This window comes from Perna viridis, chromosome 1 (assembly GCF_037379345.1).
Source record: "Perna viridis isolate PV_CMFRI_1.1 ecotype Kerala chromosome 1, ASM3737934v1, whole genome shotgun sequence".
In the NCBI taxonomy this organism is placed as follows: domain Eukaryota; kingdom Metazoa; phylum Mollusca; class Bivalvia; order Mytilida; family Mytilidae; genus Perna; species Perna viridis.
The window spans coordinates 52,905,460-52,925,389 of NC_142445.1; the positions used below are offsets into that span (position 1 = coordinate 52,905,460).

The 19,930-nt window shown below is 31.3% G+C and overlaps 1 protein-coding gene across 4 annotated transcripts in view; it reads right to left on the reverse strand.

The window, feature by feature from the left end:
* Positions 1-1,097: 1,097 nt before the first annotated feature.
* LOC148629337 (phospholipid-transporting ATPase ABCA1-like) overlaps positions 1,098-19,930 on the reverse strand; it is a 53,295-nt gene continuing 34,462 nt past the window's right edge. For 3 of the 4 annotated variants that reach the window (XM_088548582.1, XM_088548592.1, XM_088548564.1), the window contains 22 exons: positions 19,583-19,725; positions 19,131-19,235; positions 18,531-18,655; positions 17,544-17,664; positions 16,968-17,148; positions 16,577-16,746; positions 15,960-16,137; positions 15,479-15,594; positions 14,057-14,207; positions 13,479-13,614; positions 12,958-13,087; positions 12,583-12,715; positions 12,197-12,378; positions 11,427-11,568; positions 10,430-10,564; positions 9,727-9,830; positions 9,290-9,382; positions 8,730-8,970; positions 7,431-7,512; positions 7,106-7,117; positions 5,674-5,790; positions 1,098-4,294 (listed from right to left, as the gene is read on the reverse strand). In XM_088548582.1, the coding sequence (XP_088404708.1) occupies positions 4,155-4,294; positions 5,674-5,790; positions 7,106-7,117; positions 7,431-7,512; positions 8,730-8,970; positions 9,290-9,382; positions 9,727-9,830; positions 10,430-10,564; positions 11,427-11,568; positions 12,197-12,378; positions 12,583-12,715; positions 12,958-13,087; positions 13,479-13,614; positions 14,057-14,207; positions 15,479-15,594; positions 15,960-16,137; positions 16,577-16,746; positions 16,968-17,148; positions 17,544-17,664; positions 18,531-18,655; positions 19,131-19,235; positions 19,583-19,725 (2,937 nt within the window). In that variant the 3' untranslated portion in view covers positions 1,098-4,154. The remainder of the gene's footprint in view (positions 4,295-5,673; positions 5,791-7,105; positions 7,118-7,430; positions 7,513-8,729; positions 8,971-9,289; positions 9,383-9,726; positions 9,831-10,429; positions 10,565-11,426; positions 11,569-12,196; positions 12,379-12,582; positions 12,716-12,957; positions 13,088-13,478; positions 13,615-14,056; positions 14,208-15,478; positions 15,595-15,959; positions 16,138-16,576; positions 16,747-16,967; positions 17,149-17,543; positions 17,665-18,530; positions 18,656-19,130; positions 19,236-19,582; positions 19,726-19,930) is intronic. The other variant, XM_088548573.1, reaches the window with a different exon arrangement.

Below are 19,930 nucleotides of genomic sequence, written 5' to 3' on the forward strand. Positions count from 1 at the left end.
TGTCTTCTTAGAGTTTCAAAAGCAACTTAAATGGCAACAGCCAGGCAAGACTACCTGGCATCATTACTGGTTTGGTTTTAGAAATCGGCTTATCAAAAATATTGGCATTTATAGTCAGAACTTGCCAATCAGTATTTAAAGCTCCTATAAATCTGGCTGTCATCTTGTTCATTCAAGTGGAATGGTGCTAGGTTTTTTTTTTTTTATTTTCTGTTGTGGTATATAATGCATATTTTTTAACCTCCTGCACAATAGACACATTCTTTGTAGGAGACAGGGCTCAAATGTGGGAGGGTTGACAGGTACGGGAAAAAAAGTGGATCATATAACCAGAATGGAAATGGTGAATATGTCAAAGAGGCAACAACCCCAATGGGATAAAACATTTCAGCTCAAGGACCTCATAGGTATTCAATGAAGAACAAGGGAACCATCCCATCATACCACAAAACATTATACACAAGTACAGTGAAATAGTTACCCCTGTATAGTCCAACAATATAAAAGTAAACTGAGAGTGAAAACAAAACAATATATACAGAGGTCAGAAAATCCGTGTCTAGGACGAATTTTGGTTACAGTGGGCTCAATATTTCCAGTGATAAGGCTAAAATGTGTTTTCTAATAGGGTTTTGATAGTTACCTTTTCTTGGTGCAGCCAATAAAGCAGCATCAGAAGTAAAGCATTTGTAGAAGTTATAGCCGTCAACATTCATATGAAATTTCAAAACACTGGCATTAAACTTTGAAAAATGTCCAATCAAAAGCTATTTGCCTGTAATCCTGTTCAATCAAGGGGGACCATTTTTTATATCCAAATGCATACACCATATATACCAAGTGTTGCTACAATAGGGGAAGAGTTTTTCAGTATGATAGTTGAGCAGAAAATGATGGCTGACAGACCAAAAAGGGATTGCATCTGTGGTCCAGTTTAGCTAAACCTATATTTTGTATTTAGTACATAAGATGAATTGTTTGGTTAGGCAAAAGAATCCTGATCAGCCATGCAACAGAATGTCAAATCTAATGAATTTTATGTCATCAAATGGATATCAGCTATACAAGTATGGCTGTTCATATATTAACTACAAAAGTTATACACATTTTTTTTAATTATTTCTTTTTACAAAACAATATGAAAGACAAAATTGCAAATATCAACATGAAAGACATAAAATTTAATCTAACAGTAAACATTATCTGTATAATGTAATACATGTATCAAAATTTAATGTGAAAGAAAAAAGTTTCTACTAGATATACAAGACCAACTGTCCTTCACAATAAAAGAAAAAGCTATTGTTTATACAAGTTGTAATCAGTGAATGTAAGATAATAATTATTATATCAACACTTTTTAAGCACATTTCACATGAAGAGGCTACCTTTTTTTGTCAGAAGAGAAACCATCTCATGAACACTGTATCCACTTTTGAACTAATATCAGCTGGACATTATTATAAATATCATAGATGTTGAGTTTTGAACTAAATTAAAAAAAAACACACAATAACAAATTTTCTATTAGGATTTATCATTTAACACACTGGGGATGGAGTAACAAGTTAGATACACAAAATTACCCACATGGTCTTTAAATTGTTGTTTTAACACATGTATTATTCATGGTCATATATTGTAAAATCTATAGACATGGACAGTGGAATATAAAAAAAAGACATAAATAACGACAATTGTTTAGGCAATTTTATGCATCTTACACATTAAGTCAAGTCATGTGACCTGACATAATCCAACTTACAAATAATTACATGAATGTTTGAAAATATAAAGAATTAAACAAATGGATTTCTCCTTTTTCTATTATGCTTTTCTATCCATCCTAATGGCACCTAAGATCACTCTATACATAATGATTTGTTATTCTTACACTGAATCAGACAAATATGATTTTATTGTCATAATAAAATCACTTAACATGATTTTTATCCACTCCTTTTTGTACTTCTCTAAGATCACTATCATTGGAATTTGAAATAATCACAATAACTTATAAGAAAATCAATCAAAAATTATAATTGGCTTTTATATCATGACCAACACAAATTTTTATGGTAACTTCATTGTTATTCCATTGTTCTTACTGCCTGATAGTTGGTATAGCTGTGATCCTATAATGTATCAACAATCTCAGATTTCAAATTTATTTCAAATCAACTTTGACATGATGTTGCAATAAAACAGAATAACACCAGTTTTTAAAGTTTCAAAACTGAACATCATATCTCAACCTATTGATTTCATTGTGTTAATTTCTATCTCAACCTCAAAACTGCTGTTATTCTGTATTTTAATACATAGAAAATAAGCAAGAAAAACACAACCAAGAAAGGATATGAAGAACAAAACACTGTATTGGAAAAACTCATACATATATATTATCCAGAATAAATAAATGCAAAACAAACATACACATCATAATAATCTGCCTGCAGACTTAGAACATAAACAAATAAAACCATATACAGTGAAACTTCTCCAAAACGGCCAACACTGGGATGAGAAAAAATGGCCATTTTATAGGGGTGGGCAGTTTTATGAAAAATGGCAATGCATTCTAAGAGCTGTTTCTATTAATGTGTTCTATAACCCTACACCTTGTCAATTTGTTGGTTGAGACATGATTAATGCCAATTCAAAACTCTGGGTTTGGAGAAGTTTCACTGTATATGTAATGTGAATTAAAGTAATGACAACAATTATAAATCATGAAGGAAAATATTTAATAGTACATGATTTGGCAAAATCAAGGAAACACCATAAAAATTAGCCAGATCAAGACGATCTAAAAGTAAGTGTGTTTGTACAGAGGTAGAAAATTATCACAGTACTTCTGTCATTGTGATAAAAAAAGAAAAATAAAGACATCATTATTAAAATATTCATTAATGCTAAACATTAGGATAATACTTAGAAATTAAGAGCATGCATCACTAATGACCATTTAATTTGTTCCCAGGCACTTTTATTCCTATGTATTTTGATTTTTCAAACAAGAAAAAAAAAAAGAATAGAAAATTCTAAATTCTAAAAAAAATCTTTCTTAGTGGACTTTTTTTCACATTTTCTCATACATTTGACATTGAGGTTTGACTTATCTATGTTGTTGATAGCCATGAAAATTGATAATTTGCATACAGTAGTTCTTTGTCATTGCAATGCAATCCTTAACTTATTTCTGTTGCCATGTTATCACAATGGAGTATAAATCAAATCAGTAAAATGAAGATTTATGAACTGTTAAAGTTTAAAATATACTACTCCTTAAAATCCAAATCAGTAAACACACAAAATTCTGCCATCTTTAAAAAAGAAACAAAAAAAAAAAAAACCCAACTGAAATCTTGATTAATTATGTAAGTCAAATACTGGTAAATCAGAAAAAAAATCTTATTTGTGCTTATCAATGGTAGTAGTGGATCCAGATGAGGGGGTTGACATCCCTCCTTTTTATTAGAAAATTTGTCATTTTCATGTGTAAAATTGACAAAAAATGGCAAATAATGTCCTAGCATCCCCCTTTTTCTGAGAAACCCAGACTAGCACCCCCTCCTTTTCAAAGTGTCTGGATACACACCTGAATGGGAACTATAGTGTACAAAATGAAATATTAATGATAAAAAATCTCAGATCTAAAACAAAAACAAAAACAAAAATCTGATTAAACAAAACCGGTAGTTTACATCAAAATATTGAAACAACACAATCAACATACATAATCCACATTTTCATACTTTAGACTGTATTAAAATTATATTGTATTAAATACGTAACAATCTATTACTATCACAGTTACCATACTATAAACCAATTTATTTTTTGCTAATTTGCAAACTGGAAAAATGGTGAAAATAAATCACAGTGAACAAGTCATTTTATCACAGAATACATCTTTTAGTTAGTGATAAATGCAAATTTAAATAGCCACAAAATTGGATTGACATATTCAATTATAAGAATAAGTATCAGTGAAAATAAATTGGTTTACAGTAGATAGAAACATTGGAATTCATTAAGAAATTTGTCTAATCATAATCAATCGTAGCTGTTTTTACATGTATAAACTGGATTAGTGACATAGAATTTGATCTGTGCAAACAATCTCAATGGAACCAACAGTAACAAAGCACTTAGAATATTTGTATATTGGGGAAGTCTTTACTGCTTTGAGTGCTTCTTGCACTACTCCTAGCACTGTTAGGTCGGACCAATTCTACTGTACTTCCAGCTAAACTGTCATCGTCTGTAGTTTCTCCTCTAAATGATCCATCTGTTATGCAACAAAGAGGGATAAAGGTTAAAACTAAAGTAAGTTTATAAAGATATACATGAATTACAAATTTTCAAAATGTAAAAAGGTTGTAGCTTCTAAATAATAAATGAAATAACATAATTATAATTGAACTTGACCTGTATTTCATGGCCGAAAGCAATGTGTTAAAATATGAAAATATATTGATGAGGCAGTTCTGTAATTACTGGGTATCATAGGGAAAACCAAAGTGTGATTGACAAATGGGTTGGACGAATAGATGGAAGTATGATAGATCTTTGGAGAACTATATACCCTTGATTTTAGCAGAAAAATAATAAAAAGCCTCCCCAAGCACAGCATTACATGACTGCAGTGGGCAAACCCTGAACAGTTGGGGCAAGTGTGGACACAATATAAGTTTCTGACACATTTAAGCATAAGGACTTATGGATACGTCAAATAGTTTGGACACTTATTGCACAAAATTTTAAATTAAATGAAAAATTTTCAAAATCAGACCAAAAATTTAAAAAAAATCTATTTTTTCATGTGTGGCCCCTTTGACCCCTTATAACTAGATTACTGTTAGAGATATCTGAAATCTGATTGACATAGGCAGACTGAGATTTTAATGAGGAATCCAATAAAAAAAAATTTGAAATCAGACCAAAAACAAAGAAGTTTTTTTACAGGTGTGGCCCCTTTGACCCCTTATAATTCGAAATCATTAAGAGATATCTGAAATCTGATTGAAAAATGCACGCAGGGATTTTATAGGAATCCAATGACAAAAAATATCAAAATTTGGACCAAAATAACCAGTTGAATATTTTGGGTGTTGCCCAACTTTATTCCCCTGTAACTCAAAAGCCATAGGAGATATATAAAATTTGATTGCAAATGAAGCATAAAATTTGTTTACCAGAATTAAATAAGGTAAGGTACACAATTAAAAAAGAAACAATTAAAATCAGAGAAAAAAAAAAACAGACATTCTACATTCTATTTAATAAAACACCTAGTTTTACCCTTTTTGGCTCCTTTTTCTAACTTTTTCTAGCTTACGTCAATAGATATGAATAATTCACCAAAATTTCATAAAAGTTAGTGAAAGTGTTTTTGAGTTATTGTGCAAAAACTTGAAAACCCCCTTTTTATAAGTAAAAAAAATTCATAACAAGGAAATGAAAAATCTGAAATTTACAAAATCGAAAGAGAGCTTATATCAATACATATGAACAATTTACCAAAGTTTCATAAAATTTGGTGAAAGTGTTTTTCAGTAAATGTCCGAAATCTGGACAACCGACGGACGAAAAATGGTAAAAAACCATAATATGTCCCGTCTTAGACGGGCATATAAAAATTGCAAACCTTATCAGGACATGACTTACATAAATTGATTCTTCTTTCATGTGTCATGAGATCAACAGCACTACCAGTAACACTCTCTATGTCTGATTCATCAGGAGCTATACTATTCCTCGAGCTACCACTTCGATGAAATATACCTATTATATATCACATAAATATGAAATAAGAAGTCACTATTAAATGTTTACATTCATCATCACAGAGGATGATGGAACAATTCTAAAAAGATTACTACTTTGACTTTTCTTCAAAATTCTACTAATGTGAATTGGATCTACAACTAAGCCACAAATGTACAGGTATACATCTTTTCGAGCATAGGGAAGACATTTCGGATACATGAGTCAACTTTTTCTAAGCACAATTTGAAGATCTAGTATTCTTGGCATTTGTAAAAATTTTCTCGAGAAATAACAGGTCTCTAAAAGATTACACATACCCAGTTCTACTAAGTAGTGCAAGGAGTGGAAAACATTAAGTGCATTAAGTTCACAAAAAGAAATCTACATCTGCTGGTCAGACTACACATACACTTCTAATGGAAACAACACATAGTTTTCAGATTAGTGTCATATAAGTCAAAGAGCCAGACTGTTTCTTAAAAGTAACAGATTAATGCCCTGAAGATGCTTCCAATGAGGTTAAATACACAGTAATTTTGATATTATAAAGTGATCTTATTGGACCATCTCTAAAGATTAATGTTAAGTTTTATTAGTTTTTTTTGTAAGTAGTGTCAGATAAGCTTATCTATTGACCATTCAAAATCTATGAATATTATTGATACAAATTTGTTTACTCCAGCAGAATATTTCTCCCAAGTTAAGCTGGATTGTCTGTAGAATGTACAATGTTAACAGAAGGATGACAGCTAACATAATGACTCGGTAAATTGTATAGAATTGAAAAAGAGTTTGGATCATGGATATTATTTTTTTTCCCATATCTATGGCCAAACTTTTCAGATTTTCATTAAAAATATGTGATACCTGAACCAATTTAAGCTAACTCAAGTCAAAAGAGTGTGAGCAAGTTGAACAAAAAGCCTCTCGCTTCATTAAGACTAAACATGTCATGTATAAAATGAGCAAGACCATGCTTATCTTCCTTTATACACATATCATATGATTACCAGACTATATAGCTCTCATAAAATCCATTGAGTGGTTTAGAAGGAGTTTTTCTTTCTCAATAAGTAGGTAAATAAACTGGTTAACAGACATAAAGATTGATTCCTATAAAACCCTATCATTTTCTTGGAAGAGTGTAATAAAACTTATAGCTTGGATATATGAAGCTAATAGATGCAAAAATTAATAAAAGTGAAATTATCAAGCAGACCTTATCAGGTAAACCATTACACATTCCCCAAAAAAAAAAAAAAAAAACTAAACACAGCAAACAGAAGGTTAGGTTTGTTAGTATCACCTCTATCCCAACAATGTTTCACACCTTTACGTTTGGCTGTGTAAGAAAAAAAAATATCTTTAACCTACAAGTTTATCAAACTAATCACCATTTTAATTGCTAATACATTCTGACAACCAAATACTAACCAATGATTGGTTGATTGATTTTCTAGTACTTAAAATCCTTTCATTGATATTTTTGAAAATGAAGTAAAAATTATCATATTACAAAAAGGAAAAAAAAATGGTTGTAAAAGGACCTGAATTGCAATATGTAACTAATGAATACAATAGTCTGCATACATGTACATGTCATCCAGACCAATAAAATAATTCATTTTAATGATACTTTAATACTCAGTACCTACCATTTTCTGTTCCTTCAACTGACTTATTCTTCATTTCATCATCTAACATGTCTGTCTGCTTTGAGGCAAAATGAATGAAAACCTGAAATAAAACAAAAATACTTGACTGTTAGACTTTTAAAGTCATAATACAATAGCCTAGTTCCTGTGAATGTTAATACAATAGCTAAGTTTCTGTGAATGTTAATAAAATAGCCTAGTTCCTGTGAATGTTAATACAATAGCCTGATTCCTGTGAATATTAATACAATAGCCTAGTTTCTGTGAATGTTAACACAATAGCATAGTTTCTGTGAATGTTTAATATTATACAAATATAATAAAAAATACACTCTAAAGACACATATGAAAAAAACAGTACTGATATTAGAACTTATGTTTTGATATATTGATAGTGGTAACCTTCCAAATAACTTTTTTTATGTTTAACACAGAAATGGTTCCGTAAGGTATTAAGGAGGTAGACCTAGGGTAAGGGAATATCTCTTGAAATTAGTGATATGTTTGTATCATATTCAATTCACAAAAGCCTATCAAGCTTTCATTTGAAACAGAATGAAATCAGTTCAAGTTATTTTGATGCTTAGATGAGATTGATGTAAAATGCTGAATACAAACATTCCAATGATTTGTATGAGTTGTGTCCCTTACCCAAGGTTTACCTCCAAAATGGCAGTTTGATATTAAAAGAGAGATTGATATTAAAGAGCAGATTGATGTTAAAGAATAGACTGATATCAAAGGACAGACTGATATTAAAGGACAGATTGATATTAAAGGGCAGATTGATATTAAAGGAGAGATTAATATTAAAGGACAGATTAATATCAAAGGAGAGATTGAAATTAAATGACAGACTGATATTAAAGGAGAGATTGATATTAAAGGAGACTGATATTAAAGGACAGATTGATATTAAAAGGCAGACTGATATTAAAGAAGAGATTGATATTAAAAGGCAGATTGATATCAAAGGAGAGATTGATATCAAAGGGTAGATTGATATTACAAGGCAGAATGATATTAAATGACAGACTGATATTAAAAGAGAGATTGACATTAAAGAGCAGATTGATGTCAAAGGATAGATTGATATCAAATGGCAGACTGATTTTAAAAGGCAGATTGATATTAAAGGAGAAATTGATTTCTGGTAACTGTTGTTTTTCACTTGAAGAAGTAGCAGGGTACAGTAGAGTATGTCAACACCAACATTATTGGCCGTCTCAAGTACAATTAGTTAAGAACAATAATATATTAAGTTTATACGATAACATGAGAACATCAATATAATCTCACCTGGTCTAAAGTCGTCTGAGACACAGAGTAGTCTTCTATCATCAGCTCTTCTTTAACTGCCTCTAACTGACCAAATATCCTTGACAGTTTAATTTTAGAATCAAGCTGGTACTGAACCATGTTGTTATGTTCCTCCTTGAGATCAGGATCACCAAACACATTGGTGATAAACTCCTTGACAGGCTGTAGGTCTGGAACCTCACCTGCCACTCTGATGATCACAGTGTAACCATCGCCAAACCTGTCAGGTGTAAACAGAAAATATCAAATCTGCAGCTAAAATCTTTTTTTAGTAAATCCAACAAATGTACTGTCTTCATTACACTGGTATGGTAATAATGCAATGTTATTTTGTGAATAAGGGATACAAAGGTCATTTACAGTATTAGTATGTATGTAAATGATAATGATGGTTCAAGATCTACATATCTGTAAAGAGATACTGAAGAAGTAAACTCAATACGGCATAGTATGCATGACATATTTTCAGTGTATAAACTCATGAAGCTAATGACCAATAAGAAATAATCAACTACTCCAAGTATTCTACAAAATCCCACCTGTTTTTAAGATGTTGTGTACTACCAATACATTTCAGTCTACCATTCACCATTATAGCTAGTCTGTTACATAGGGCTTCACATTCTTCCATACTGAAATTATACCATTGCAATAAAAAGTAACAAATAACTCAGAGCTACCAATCATAGTTTTGCATACCTTTTATATCTGCTTACTTTTCATAGTATCCAGTATCAGAATTAAATCAGGTATGAAAACTAGTGGCCATTTTATTTGTGAAATATGGCCATGAAAATGTTATAAGCGCCATATTTTCAGAACAAGTTCCATATGTACTAACTTTAGTCTGTTTTTTGATGTTTGTTTTAGAGAATTCAAGATATACTATGATTGACCAAGAGCAATTACAATTTTGTTGGCAATGGGAAACTTCAAGCAGCCTGAGTAAGGGCAGGTAATTATTGTTATAACAAACCTGTGTGAAGTAAGTATAACAGATCTTCCATCCTTTACAATATTATTGATACAGTTCCATAAGAACCTCCTAGCATGTGGATCCATTCCTGTTGTTGGTTCATCCTGTAATGAGGAATGTAACCATACTCAATCATTAAATATAAATATACACACTTCATTTAACAAAATTGTTGCATGATACAGCCATACATGTGCATGTATGTCTCCCACTGCTATCAAAATTTGAAGTGCCCAAAGTTCCATAACTCTAACAAAATTGCAAGTAGTTAAATCGAGATAACTGTTTACTCATCATGACAATACATTCTATCCAATGTGGATGCAATTCATCATGCATTTTCAGAGGACATGTGTCAACACAGTTGTGTCCACATAGTGTTGAGGACAGAAACCATAAACATGCCCATCCATCACTTCAGATAATGACAACAAATTAACAAACTTCTGCACCCCCCCCCAAAATGAAAACAGAGTTCAATGAACAAGGCACAGTGTTTTGTACAAAATTCAGAATGATGACTGGAACTAAATCTTATTTTATAAGACAGGTTATATTTTTTAGATATGTCAAAATTTGGTGTGTTTTAAAGCTGCCAGCCTTTACCATGAGTACCCAGGAAGAAACAATAAAAAAATAAGAAAGAGTTAGAACTACCTTGTCTTAATTTACACGTACAAATGTATATATTATGAGAACATACCATAAATATCACAGATGGGTTGCCAATTAATGATATAGCTGTAGACAGTTTACGTTTGTTTCCACCAGAATAGTCTCCAGACATTTTATCAGCATACTGGACTAATCCTAGTTTGCGGATACACCATGATGAAATCTGAAATATGCATCATAACACTCAGAATAAATATGAAATTCCTAGAAACTCCATTCAAGTATATGTATAATCTTACTTAGCACATTTGAAGTTTTCATCATAAGTCTACTTCATTACATGTACTTGAATAACCTTAAAAGTGTAAAATCAGTGTACCACGTACCATACAACATTGTAAAGACCAAATATTCTCTATTGACCTAACTGACAGCATTTCATATGTATGTGATAGTGAATGATCTGTTATTTACTGAAATAAAAATCAATATAAAAACTGTGCAAACAAAACAGACTGCACGCTAGATCGTGTTAAGAATACCCCTACTCAATCATTTCAGTCAAAACTGGAAAAGACAGACACAGTAGAAGTCATTATGCACAAGCAATACACTAAATATCTAAGCATTCCCTATAAAAAAAAGCTGAGAAATCTGTTACAAAATTTGTCCATTATGTACTATACAAAAAATTACTATGTTGATCAGTAAACAAGAAGTAGATGAGTGAGAAACCTGGAAAGGGGAGACACAGCACATGTCATGATGAAAAAGCAACAACCAAATATCTAAGCATTCCCTGTAATAGAATCTGGAAATCTGTTACGAAAATTTTCTTATGTACCACTTGAAAAATTAATATGCTGATCTGTAAACAGGAAGTAGATGAGTAGGGAGGCATGGTACAAATCATCATGCAAAAGCAATATACAAAATATCTTGGCTTTCCTTCCAATAGAAGCTGAGAAATCTGTTACAGAAGTGAAGCAGACGGACGGACAATCAAGGTGATTGCAATATAGCCCAGTATATTAATACTTCAGAAACTACAAAAATTGATTCACTAGACACTATACATAACTAACCTGTTTAATATCGCTCTCCTTTATCCCCCTGAGTCTGGCAAAGAAACACAAAATCTCTCTGCCTGTCAAAAGTGGGTCAAAGGCATCAAACTGGGGACAATATCCAAGGTCAAGTCGTACTTTCTCAAGGTCAGTTAGAACACTACAAATATGTTAAAAATTATCATAAACAAAATCTAAAGAAAAGAATTATGAAGCTAAAAAGATATTATATTTAGTATTTTAGTCACTTAATAATTGCAGTTTATTTTGAAGGAAGACGATTCAATTTAAAAAAAAGTGCAATATTATTGTTTCAACAATGTTCAAGGTCAAAGCAAACTTTAGCGGTTAAAAGTATAAGACAGTCTAAAAATGAACCTGATGAAGTATAATAAGATGTGGGCTGATATTCCTACTGGATCATAGCTCTTCATTCATTCACATGCCAATTCTTTTCATAATCAATTTCAACATCTTTTGTTTTTAATAAATATATATTATGATCTTAAATATTTTGTAAAGGTTATACCGGTATTTTATCATATCAGGTATCCACATTCTACCTTGGTATAAAAATTAAACAACATTTAGAATTTGTTTTCCTCCTATGCATTGTTTCGCAAATGTGAAATCTTTTTAGCTAAAAAAAATTAATAGGGAGATGCCATAAATGTAGATTCATCAATTTTCATGTCGAAAATTTTCAACATGTGGAAAATAAAGACAGCTTATATTCATAAAGTTTGACACTAGGAAAATTTATACATTATACTGTAACATCCCTATACCTGTGGCCATTCAGTGTAGCATTGCCTTTAGTAACATCTACATCTCCTGTCATCATTTTGAATGTTGTAGTCTTTCCTGCTCCATTAACTCCAAGCAAACCAAAACATTGTCCATTAGGTACACCAAAACAAGATCTATCCACAGCAATATTTCTTCCTTTCTTCCCATGTAGCTGATAAACCTGATATGAAATGAATGCAATACAGAAAATTTCTAAACACAATAAAGAAAAAAAAACAACTTCATAAGTTTATATCTCAGCATTGAATCAATTTTCAATTTATTGCAGTTCCAAGCACTCATTGAATCTTGGCATTCTTCACAATTGTATTCTTATTTTGGTTATTTACACTTTCCAATTCATTATCTTATAAATATCAATTACCTTTGTGAGGTTCTCCACTACTAGAACATCATCCTTTGTGTCTTTATTATTGATTCTTCTCCTTTCATTCGCCACATCAATATCCTCATCATCCAGTGATTTAAAGTCTGGTTTACGTCCAAAGCAATTCCAACTGAAATGTTTCTTTTAACTAAATACATTTTCAATGATACGAAGAGGTTAAAAATTTTCTGGTTTACTGGTGTTTTTAATTTATTCAGGGTTCTTTTAAGATAGGTTTCACAGTTACACTATGAAGTTGCCAGATAAGAATACCATGTACTTAAAACCAAAAAAAAGCCAATCCTAATTGTGTTATTGACATACAAAATGAAAAAAGTATATTCCACAGTGATGAAAAAAATGAATAAATACCTTCTCCTGATGAAGAAGTTATATTCCACCAGGAGGTTGATAATAAACATAAATAATCCAATACAAAACATTGACAGCATGTTTCTTCCCACTTGGTCAAATATAAATGGACTCTTCCATATTTTAGAATCTACAAAGGGGATAATGTCACATTTAATTTGCTTTTAACCATTGGAAATTTGACAGTTCAAATTCATTGCCACTGGATTTTGACCTTTCCATTGTTATATTAAGCACAAAAGTCAAGTCCAAACCAGTACAACCAATAAATGTCTTATATCTGACACAAACAAACAAACAAACAAACAAACATACATCTTGTTAAGTAATCAAGAAAATATCTAATTCTTTATACATGAACCATAAGAAGTGACAAAAATGTCACAAAAAAAATGTTTTTTCCTAATTAAGCAATCCATGTCCAGTCTAAATTGAAGTTTTTGTGAATTACATATATAGTTTCTATCTTATAAACATGTTAAAAAGTATCAAAAAAATTGTCCTATTTCATGGAAGCTTACATGATCCAGGATTGAGAATATTTGCAGCATCTGCTACTAACTGATTTCTAGACATATCCATCAAGCCTCTTCCCAGACAGTACTGTGGCAACAACAGGAAAACCCTACGCAGAATATAGTTCACATTGGCTAGTTCCTGAAATTAAATCTTGATACTTATTGTATGTGATATTTTCAACTGATTAACTATATAGAAATAACAAAACAAATGATTAATTCAATTCAAATCCCCTATCCCCTATCCTACCCCTGTTTGTATAGGACCTTGAAGTATATTATGATACCAAACTCAAGAATATCATAGTGTTTTAATGGTACACTTCAATCTTCTCCAAAAATATCAATACTGTAAAACCTTTTGGAATTTTTTTTGTGGCTTGGTGTCCAAAAAGTGTATTTCATTTTTGCTGAATATTATTTTCATTGTCTTAAACAGTATTTCAGGAATCCTTTATTAAAAAGAGATATTTAAAAGTAAGACACATCAAAATTATATGTTAAAATTCTAATTTTCACAGCCTATTGGTAAAAATAATATGAAAATAAGAATTTCCAACTATACAATATACTTTGCTTACTTCATCATCTCTCTCCAAGAACTCAATAATGAAAGTAGCCAGTGTTGATGTTGTACCAAGGAAAATGTTTACAGATGTAAGGACCACCATGGCTGTGCTGGGAACACTAAAAAACCTGGTGAATGGGTACATCAATGGTGCCATAGCAAATCTGAAAAAAAAACAACAAAAAATCAGTTGTTATCAGTGATTAAAAATTGAAGACAGTACCAAGAATAAATGCATTAAATAATCACAAACCATCAAACAATGATATAGTAGATACTGCTACTGGAAACTTTAACTTTCTCTACTGAAATCACCTTCATGACAAAAAATACATTTACTGTTAACAAAAATACTTTATAAAGACAAAGATTGTAAAACTAAGAAAATGAAAGAAATTGTTGTATCTACACCATTTATAAAGATTAACAAGCATTCTGACAGTATTTCATGGCAATATAAAGTAACCAGAATACAATATGTTGAATGCAAACATTATGCATAATTTGTTCACACAAAAAGTGCGAAAAAAATGACTTTTTGCATTATTTTCAAAGCAAAAATAATTGAACCAGAACAAAATTCAAACTTGATCTGTAACTTGTCAATGTAAAGCAATGTACCAAATATCAAATGAATATCTATTAGGCTAATAAAAAAATATGCTAGGTTCTCAGGTCCCGCTGCATCCCTAAAAACCCTCCAGCATCTGCAATTCTTATTATGGTCAAATCTGGAAATTTTATATCTGTTCCAAAAATTTTCACATCCAGTATGGAATCAACTTTTAATTAGTTAATGGAATCGTTTGCGTGCTTGACAGAAAGGTAAAAGTATGATATGAAGGAGGCTGTTATTTAACATTTGATCATTAAAAACGAAAGTTTGTCTCGTTCTGGAGAGATGGCTTTTATTTCTTGCCACATCTCATATTCCAGTAAAGTTTTCATGCCATGGAGTATTTATTTAACTTCTGAACATCCAGTAAATTTACAGAATTGTTCAATTTCATGAAATTTCTGGAAAAAAAAAGAAAACTTGCTTCTGATCAAATAATAATTAAAAAAAAGCCTCCCTACCCCATCAATTTTTAAAAAAAAAGTGGCCTGAGAACCTTGGCATTTTTTTGTAAGACCTAAGCATGACAAAATATTAGCTGGAAAGACAGACAAAGGGATGGACGGATAGATGGACAGAGTGCAAATCAAAAGTTGTCCCCCTTGACTAGTAAATGCCGAGGAATGATATACTTAATTTAAAAGATTTCTTTGAAAATGCAGAAATAAGTATCCATAAAAATGTGTTCTTGCTTTGTACAGGGACCATTCAGAGCTTGCTATTAAGTGTGAGTTCTACTTTGTGTTGATTGCCTAATATATTTATGTTTAGACACATTTTCAAAGCAATCAAAAACTACAAAACTACAATAAGCCTTACCCATAAAGTACCAATAAGACAATGAGAACTTCCAAGTTTCCTTTCCCAACATACGACTCGGTTTGGAAGCATACAAATATTATAACACTCAGTGCACAAGGTATCAAATAGTTAACCTACAACAAAGATGGACGTGTTGCATAAACAAGTGAATCAAGTGTTTCTAGAACAGACCAAATGTACATATACTGTCATTATTGTTTACTTCTGCTATCTACACTTTTCGATAGGGACTTTTTTTTATTAATACATTTTTTGCCTTTGCATTATATGAAATTATCAATGACATGTTATTCCATTAATCTTTGATCTGCTTGGTAAAGTTGCAGATTGGAGACTATCATGATCATGCTACAATATTTGTCATCTGATTATAATTTGTTCATAATCATTTCTTTCCTGCTTGACAGAGTCATAAGAGTAAGTTAACTTAATAATATAACAGTGACATCACTGGCTTTTATTATTCTCCAGTACTAACCATGTCCCATGAAAAGTTTGCTAGCCAATAGATGAACGGATTAACTCCACTAACAAATTGAAGATGTTTAGAGTTGGAAGATCTCTCTTCTATCAACACCATAACAAAACTAGCTGGCACAAAAGACATGGCAAAAATCACACATATGGCTATCGTTACATCTATAAAACTATTGTACCTACAAAAGGATAAAAAAAAAATGCTTTGACTTTTATGCCATGAAGATGAAATTTTATTCTAGTTTAAAATGCATATGCTATCCCATTAATTAGATTTTTATAAAATATAAACATGATTTTACAAGGCCAATAATAAAGCAGAAATAGGTGAAATAATTGGAAGTAAGCATAAATGTTACAGTAAAATCCAGAGTTGAAAAAGTGGAAAAAATCATGTCTGAGAATAATGAATATAATTGTCATAGCTGACAAACAGGCTGAATTGATCAAAATTATAACGTCAACTGATTGACTAGGAGAACTTTAGCATCCTTGTTTCATATAGTCTATTATATACCATTTATATATTTTATACTTAAGACATTTCATAAACCACTTAACATTGAGTTGAAAACCATTTAAAAAAAGGTTACATTGAGATTATTAATCAATACATACAGTGTTTCTTCATTGAACTGTTCTACAGTGGCATTCATGGGATAATTAAACGTAGTTATCCCATAATTCTCTGGATTCTGTCCAGGTTTTAGACGGCTTCTCAGAATCAAGTTATTCATCACGTTTGTATAGGCAACTATTGCAGCCCAACCTTTATTGTTATACCAAACCTGTAAAGTTAAAAATGATAGTGAAGTGAAGCTTCAGCATTAAATCAAGGGATGCAACTCTAGTAAATCATTAGATTAAACCACATTTTGTATATTAACTTTCTCCAAAACAAAATCTGCATTCAGTTCTTTCTTTTCTATTCTATCTTTGTTATATCACATTTACATGATTACATATCAACTCTCATAACTGGAATAAATACAATCTAAGAGTTATCTACCTTGACTGTATCCTGAGTGACAGCATCATTAAGAACATCTTCAAGGTCATCAAAGAACCTTGAATTATTGACTGAAGACTGTGTCAGATTGAACAGGACATTCTCAAACACTTCCCTTATTCTGGTAGTGTTAAGGGACAAACTGATATTGTTTATATCTCCAAAGGAAAACCCACCATATCTGTTTTTACAAGATTTAAAAATAAATCATTTAGAAAATTTATAACTTAATATGCATGCATGGTTATAATACTGAGTTCATAAAACAGTTCAGGGCAAAACAAAACAAAGTTCTTCTTCAGATTTTACTCACTTCAAAAGTAGTTGCTAAAATCAGGGATGGTCATATGAGGTCATCAAACAAAACAGAAATTGATATAATTGGAAATAAATAAACGGTAAAAAAAAGAATCGTAACAGTAAAATCTGGATTTCAATTAGTAGAATTTCGCTAAAAAAGGGGAAAAAAATCATCCCTGTAAAATAAAAAGTTCCAAAGAAAAGAAAAGGTTAAAAACTATTTTATCTTTATAGTTAGCACTTACACTTTCATCTATAGTAAGTTGTGATGCATACCTGCGTTTCTGATATTGTTTCATGGTCTTAACTAGCCAATCAGAAATGTTTCTTCCTGTCATGTTATACAGATAGTCAGTTGTAGGTAACAATTTCTTAGGAGGCTCAGGACCACCAGCACCTGTAAATGAAACATATAAAAAAAACATATATATATCTATTTGCATCACATTAACTTTTTTGTAAGTAAAATTTTATGATTTTTTCATTTATCAGGTTTTTTTATTTAACAGTCTCAAACTTTGCCTAATGTGAAAGAGTAATCAAGGGGAACCAAGGTTATACTGTGGCAGTAATCTAAAGAATGTAATCCAGGGACAAAGACCAGACATGGAAAACAGACATACACAACAAAGAACATAAAGTAACTAAAATCATACATACACAGTAACAAAAGAAAATGAGCAACTCGGACTCCACTAAAAACTGGGAGCATGGACCAGGTGCACCAGTAGGGTAAGCGTCCTCTGCTTTTCTAGAAACACCCGCCGAGTTGCTCATAAAAAGTCAAGTCCGGGGTAGACAAACGAGGAAAGGAAAACTATGACCCCTTGAATAAATCAGTTTTCATGGAGCAGATGGATACACCATAACGATCCACGAGTTCATTATGACGACCATAAAACTTCTATAGTGATGACTTCAATCTTGTAGCAACATAACCCTGTTCCAGAAGCCTATTTGTTAGAGTTCCAGGAAGATACAAAAAGTCTGCGTAGTTTCTGCAAGCTCTGGCATAACGTATGAGTTGTGATATGAACACTCCATACACATGAAATACCCATAAACTAAAACTCTAATGAATAAAAAACACTCAAATTATAATTCATGTAAGCTCAGAACATTATGCTTAATTATAGAAATATTTGTTTGTATTTTTATCACTTCAAAGTACTAAATGTGATTGGTCAACATAAAAGATCAGAATTGGTATATATTAAATTGCAAAGAGAATCTAAATTATCTTGTGAGGGTAATAACACCTACCAAGAGGACAGATTTGGAACCCACTAGAGCAGTCACATTGTGGAAAATCTACAGCATCATTACCAGTAAATCTACCTCCACTGGTCCATAGAGATTCATAGGTGTCAGCTTGGCAAGTGTAGTCACTGAAAGAGAGAAATCTTAAACATAAACATGTATAACGTATACACTACACGTCTTAATGAAATCTGAATGAGAACTTACAGATATCATGCTTGGAAATGATCAAAGTTAACAGTAAAAAAGAACATTTATATGGATCCCTACATTTTTAATATATATGTATAATAAGTGCTTAAAAACAATCTTGAGAGCAACTTTGATAATCTACAAAGTATGTTATAATGATCTGGACAGTATGTGATAAAAATCTGGACAGTATGTGATAAAAATCTGGACAGTGTGTTATAAAAATTTAGACAGTATGTTATAAAGATCTAGACAGTATGTTATGATGATCTGGACAGTATGTTATGATGATCTGGACAGTATGTTATAACGATCTAGACAGTATGTTATAAAAATCTACACAGTATGTTATAAAGATCTGGACAGTATGTTATAATGATCTAGACAATATGTTATGATGATGATGCATACCTGATTTGTTTGATTTGTGGATTCATACAACGATTACCCATCCATGGTTTGGATAGTAAGGTCTGTGTCAGATCTGCTCCAATACCAAAGTCATTCCCATCATTGCTGTAGATCAAATAGAATTACAAAATTTCATTTTCTCTTTCAATACAACCAATCAAACAACCTACTTTAATTGTTAAAGAAATAATGTCCCTTAAATGCAAAGAATAAACATATGAATTCCCAAAACATATCAATTTCATATTTTTTATTTTAACAATGTTCATAGATGTCAACACAATTTATATTTTACATATCAATCAGTCATAACATCCAATTTGTTTGTCACATTCCAAAAATTAACAAAACAAAAAATCTATCCCAATTTAAGCTTTATGATCCACAATTGTATCTGCCATCAGCATACCTACAAGTTTGACAGAAGAATATTAAAGACAGCTCAAGAATACCTAAAGAATGTATTAAGATGTGTGTCGCCTTTCTTTGGAGTGTATATCCATGGGTGAAGTTCTAGTGGTGGTTCTCCCATCTTAGGAGGTCTTATCTTAGAAAATGCCATGGCAGCCAATACAAACAATGCTGGTAGAATAATCTGAAATAAACAAAATGCAAGTTATCAATAAATTAGCAATATTTTTCTGGTTATTAGTTTTAATACCCACCACATAAAGTGGCAAGGCATTATGTGATACCCTCTGAAAAGTTGTGTGTCCATCTGTCTGTTTCTGGACATTTTCAGATGGTAACTTGAGAAGGGATCAATGAATTTATTTGAAACTTTTGTACAGTTGTTAACT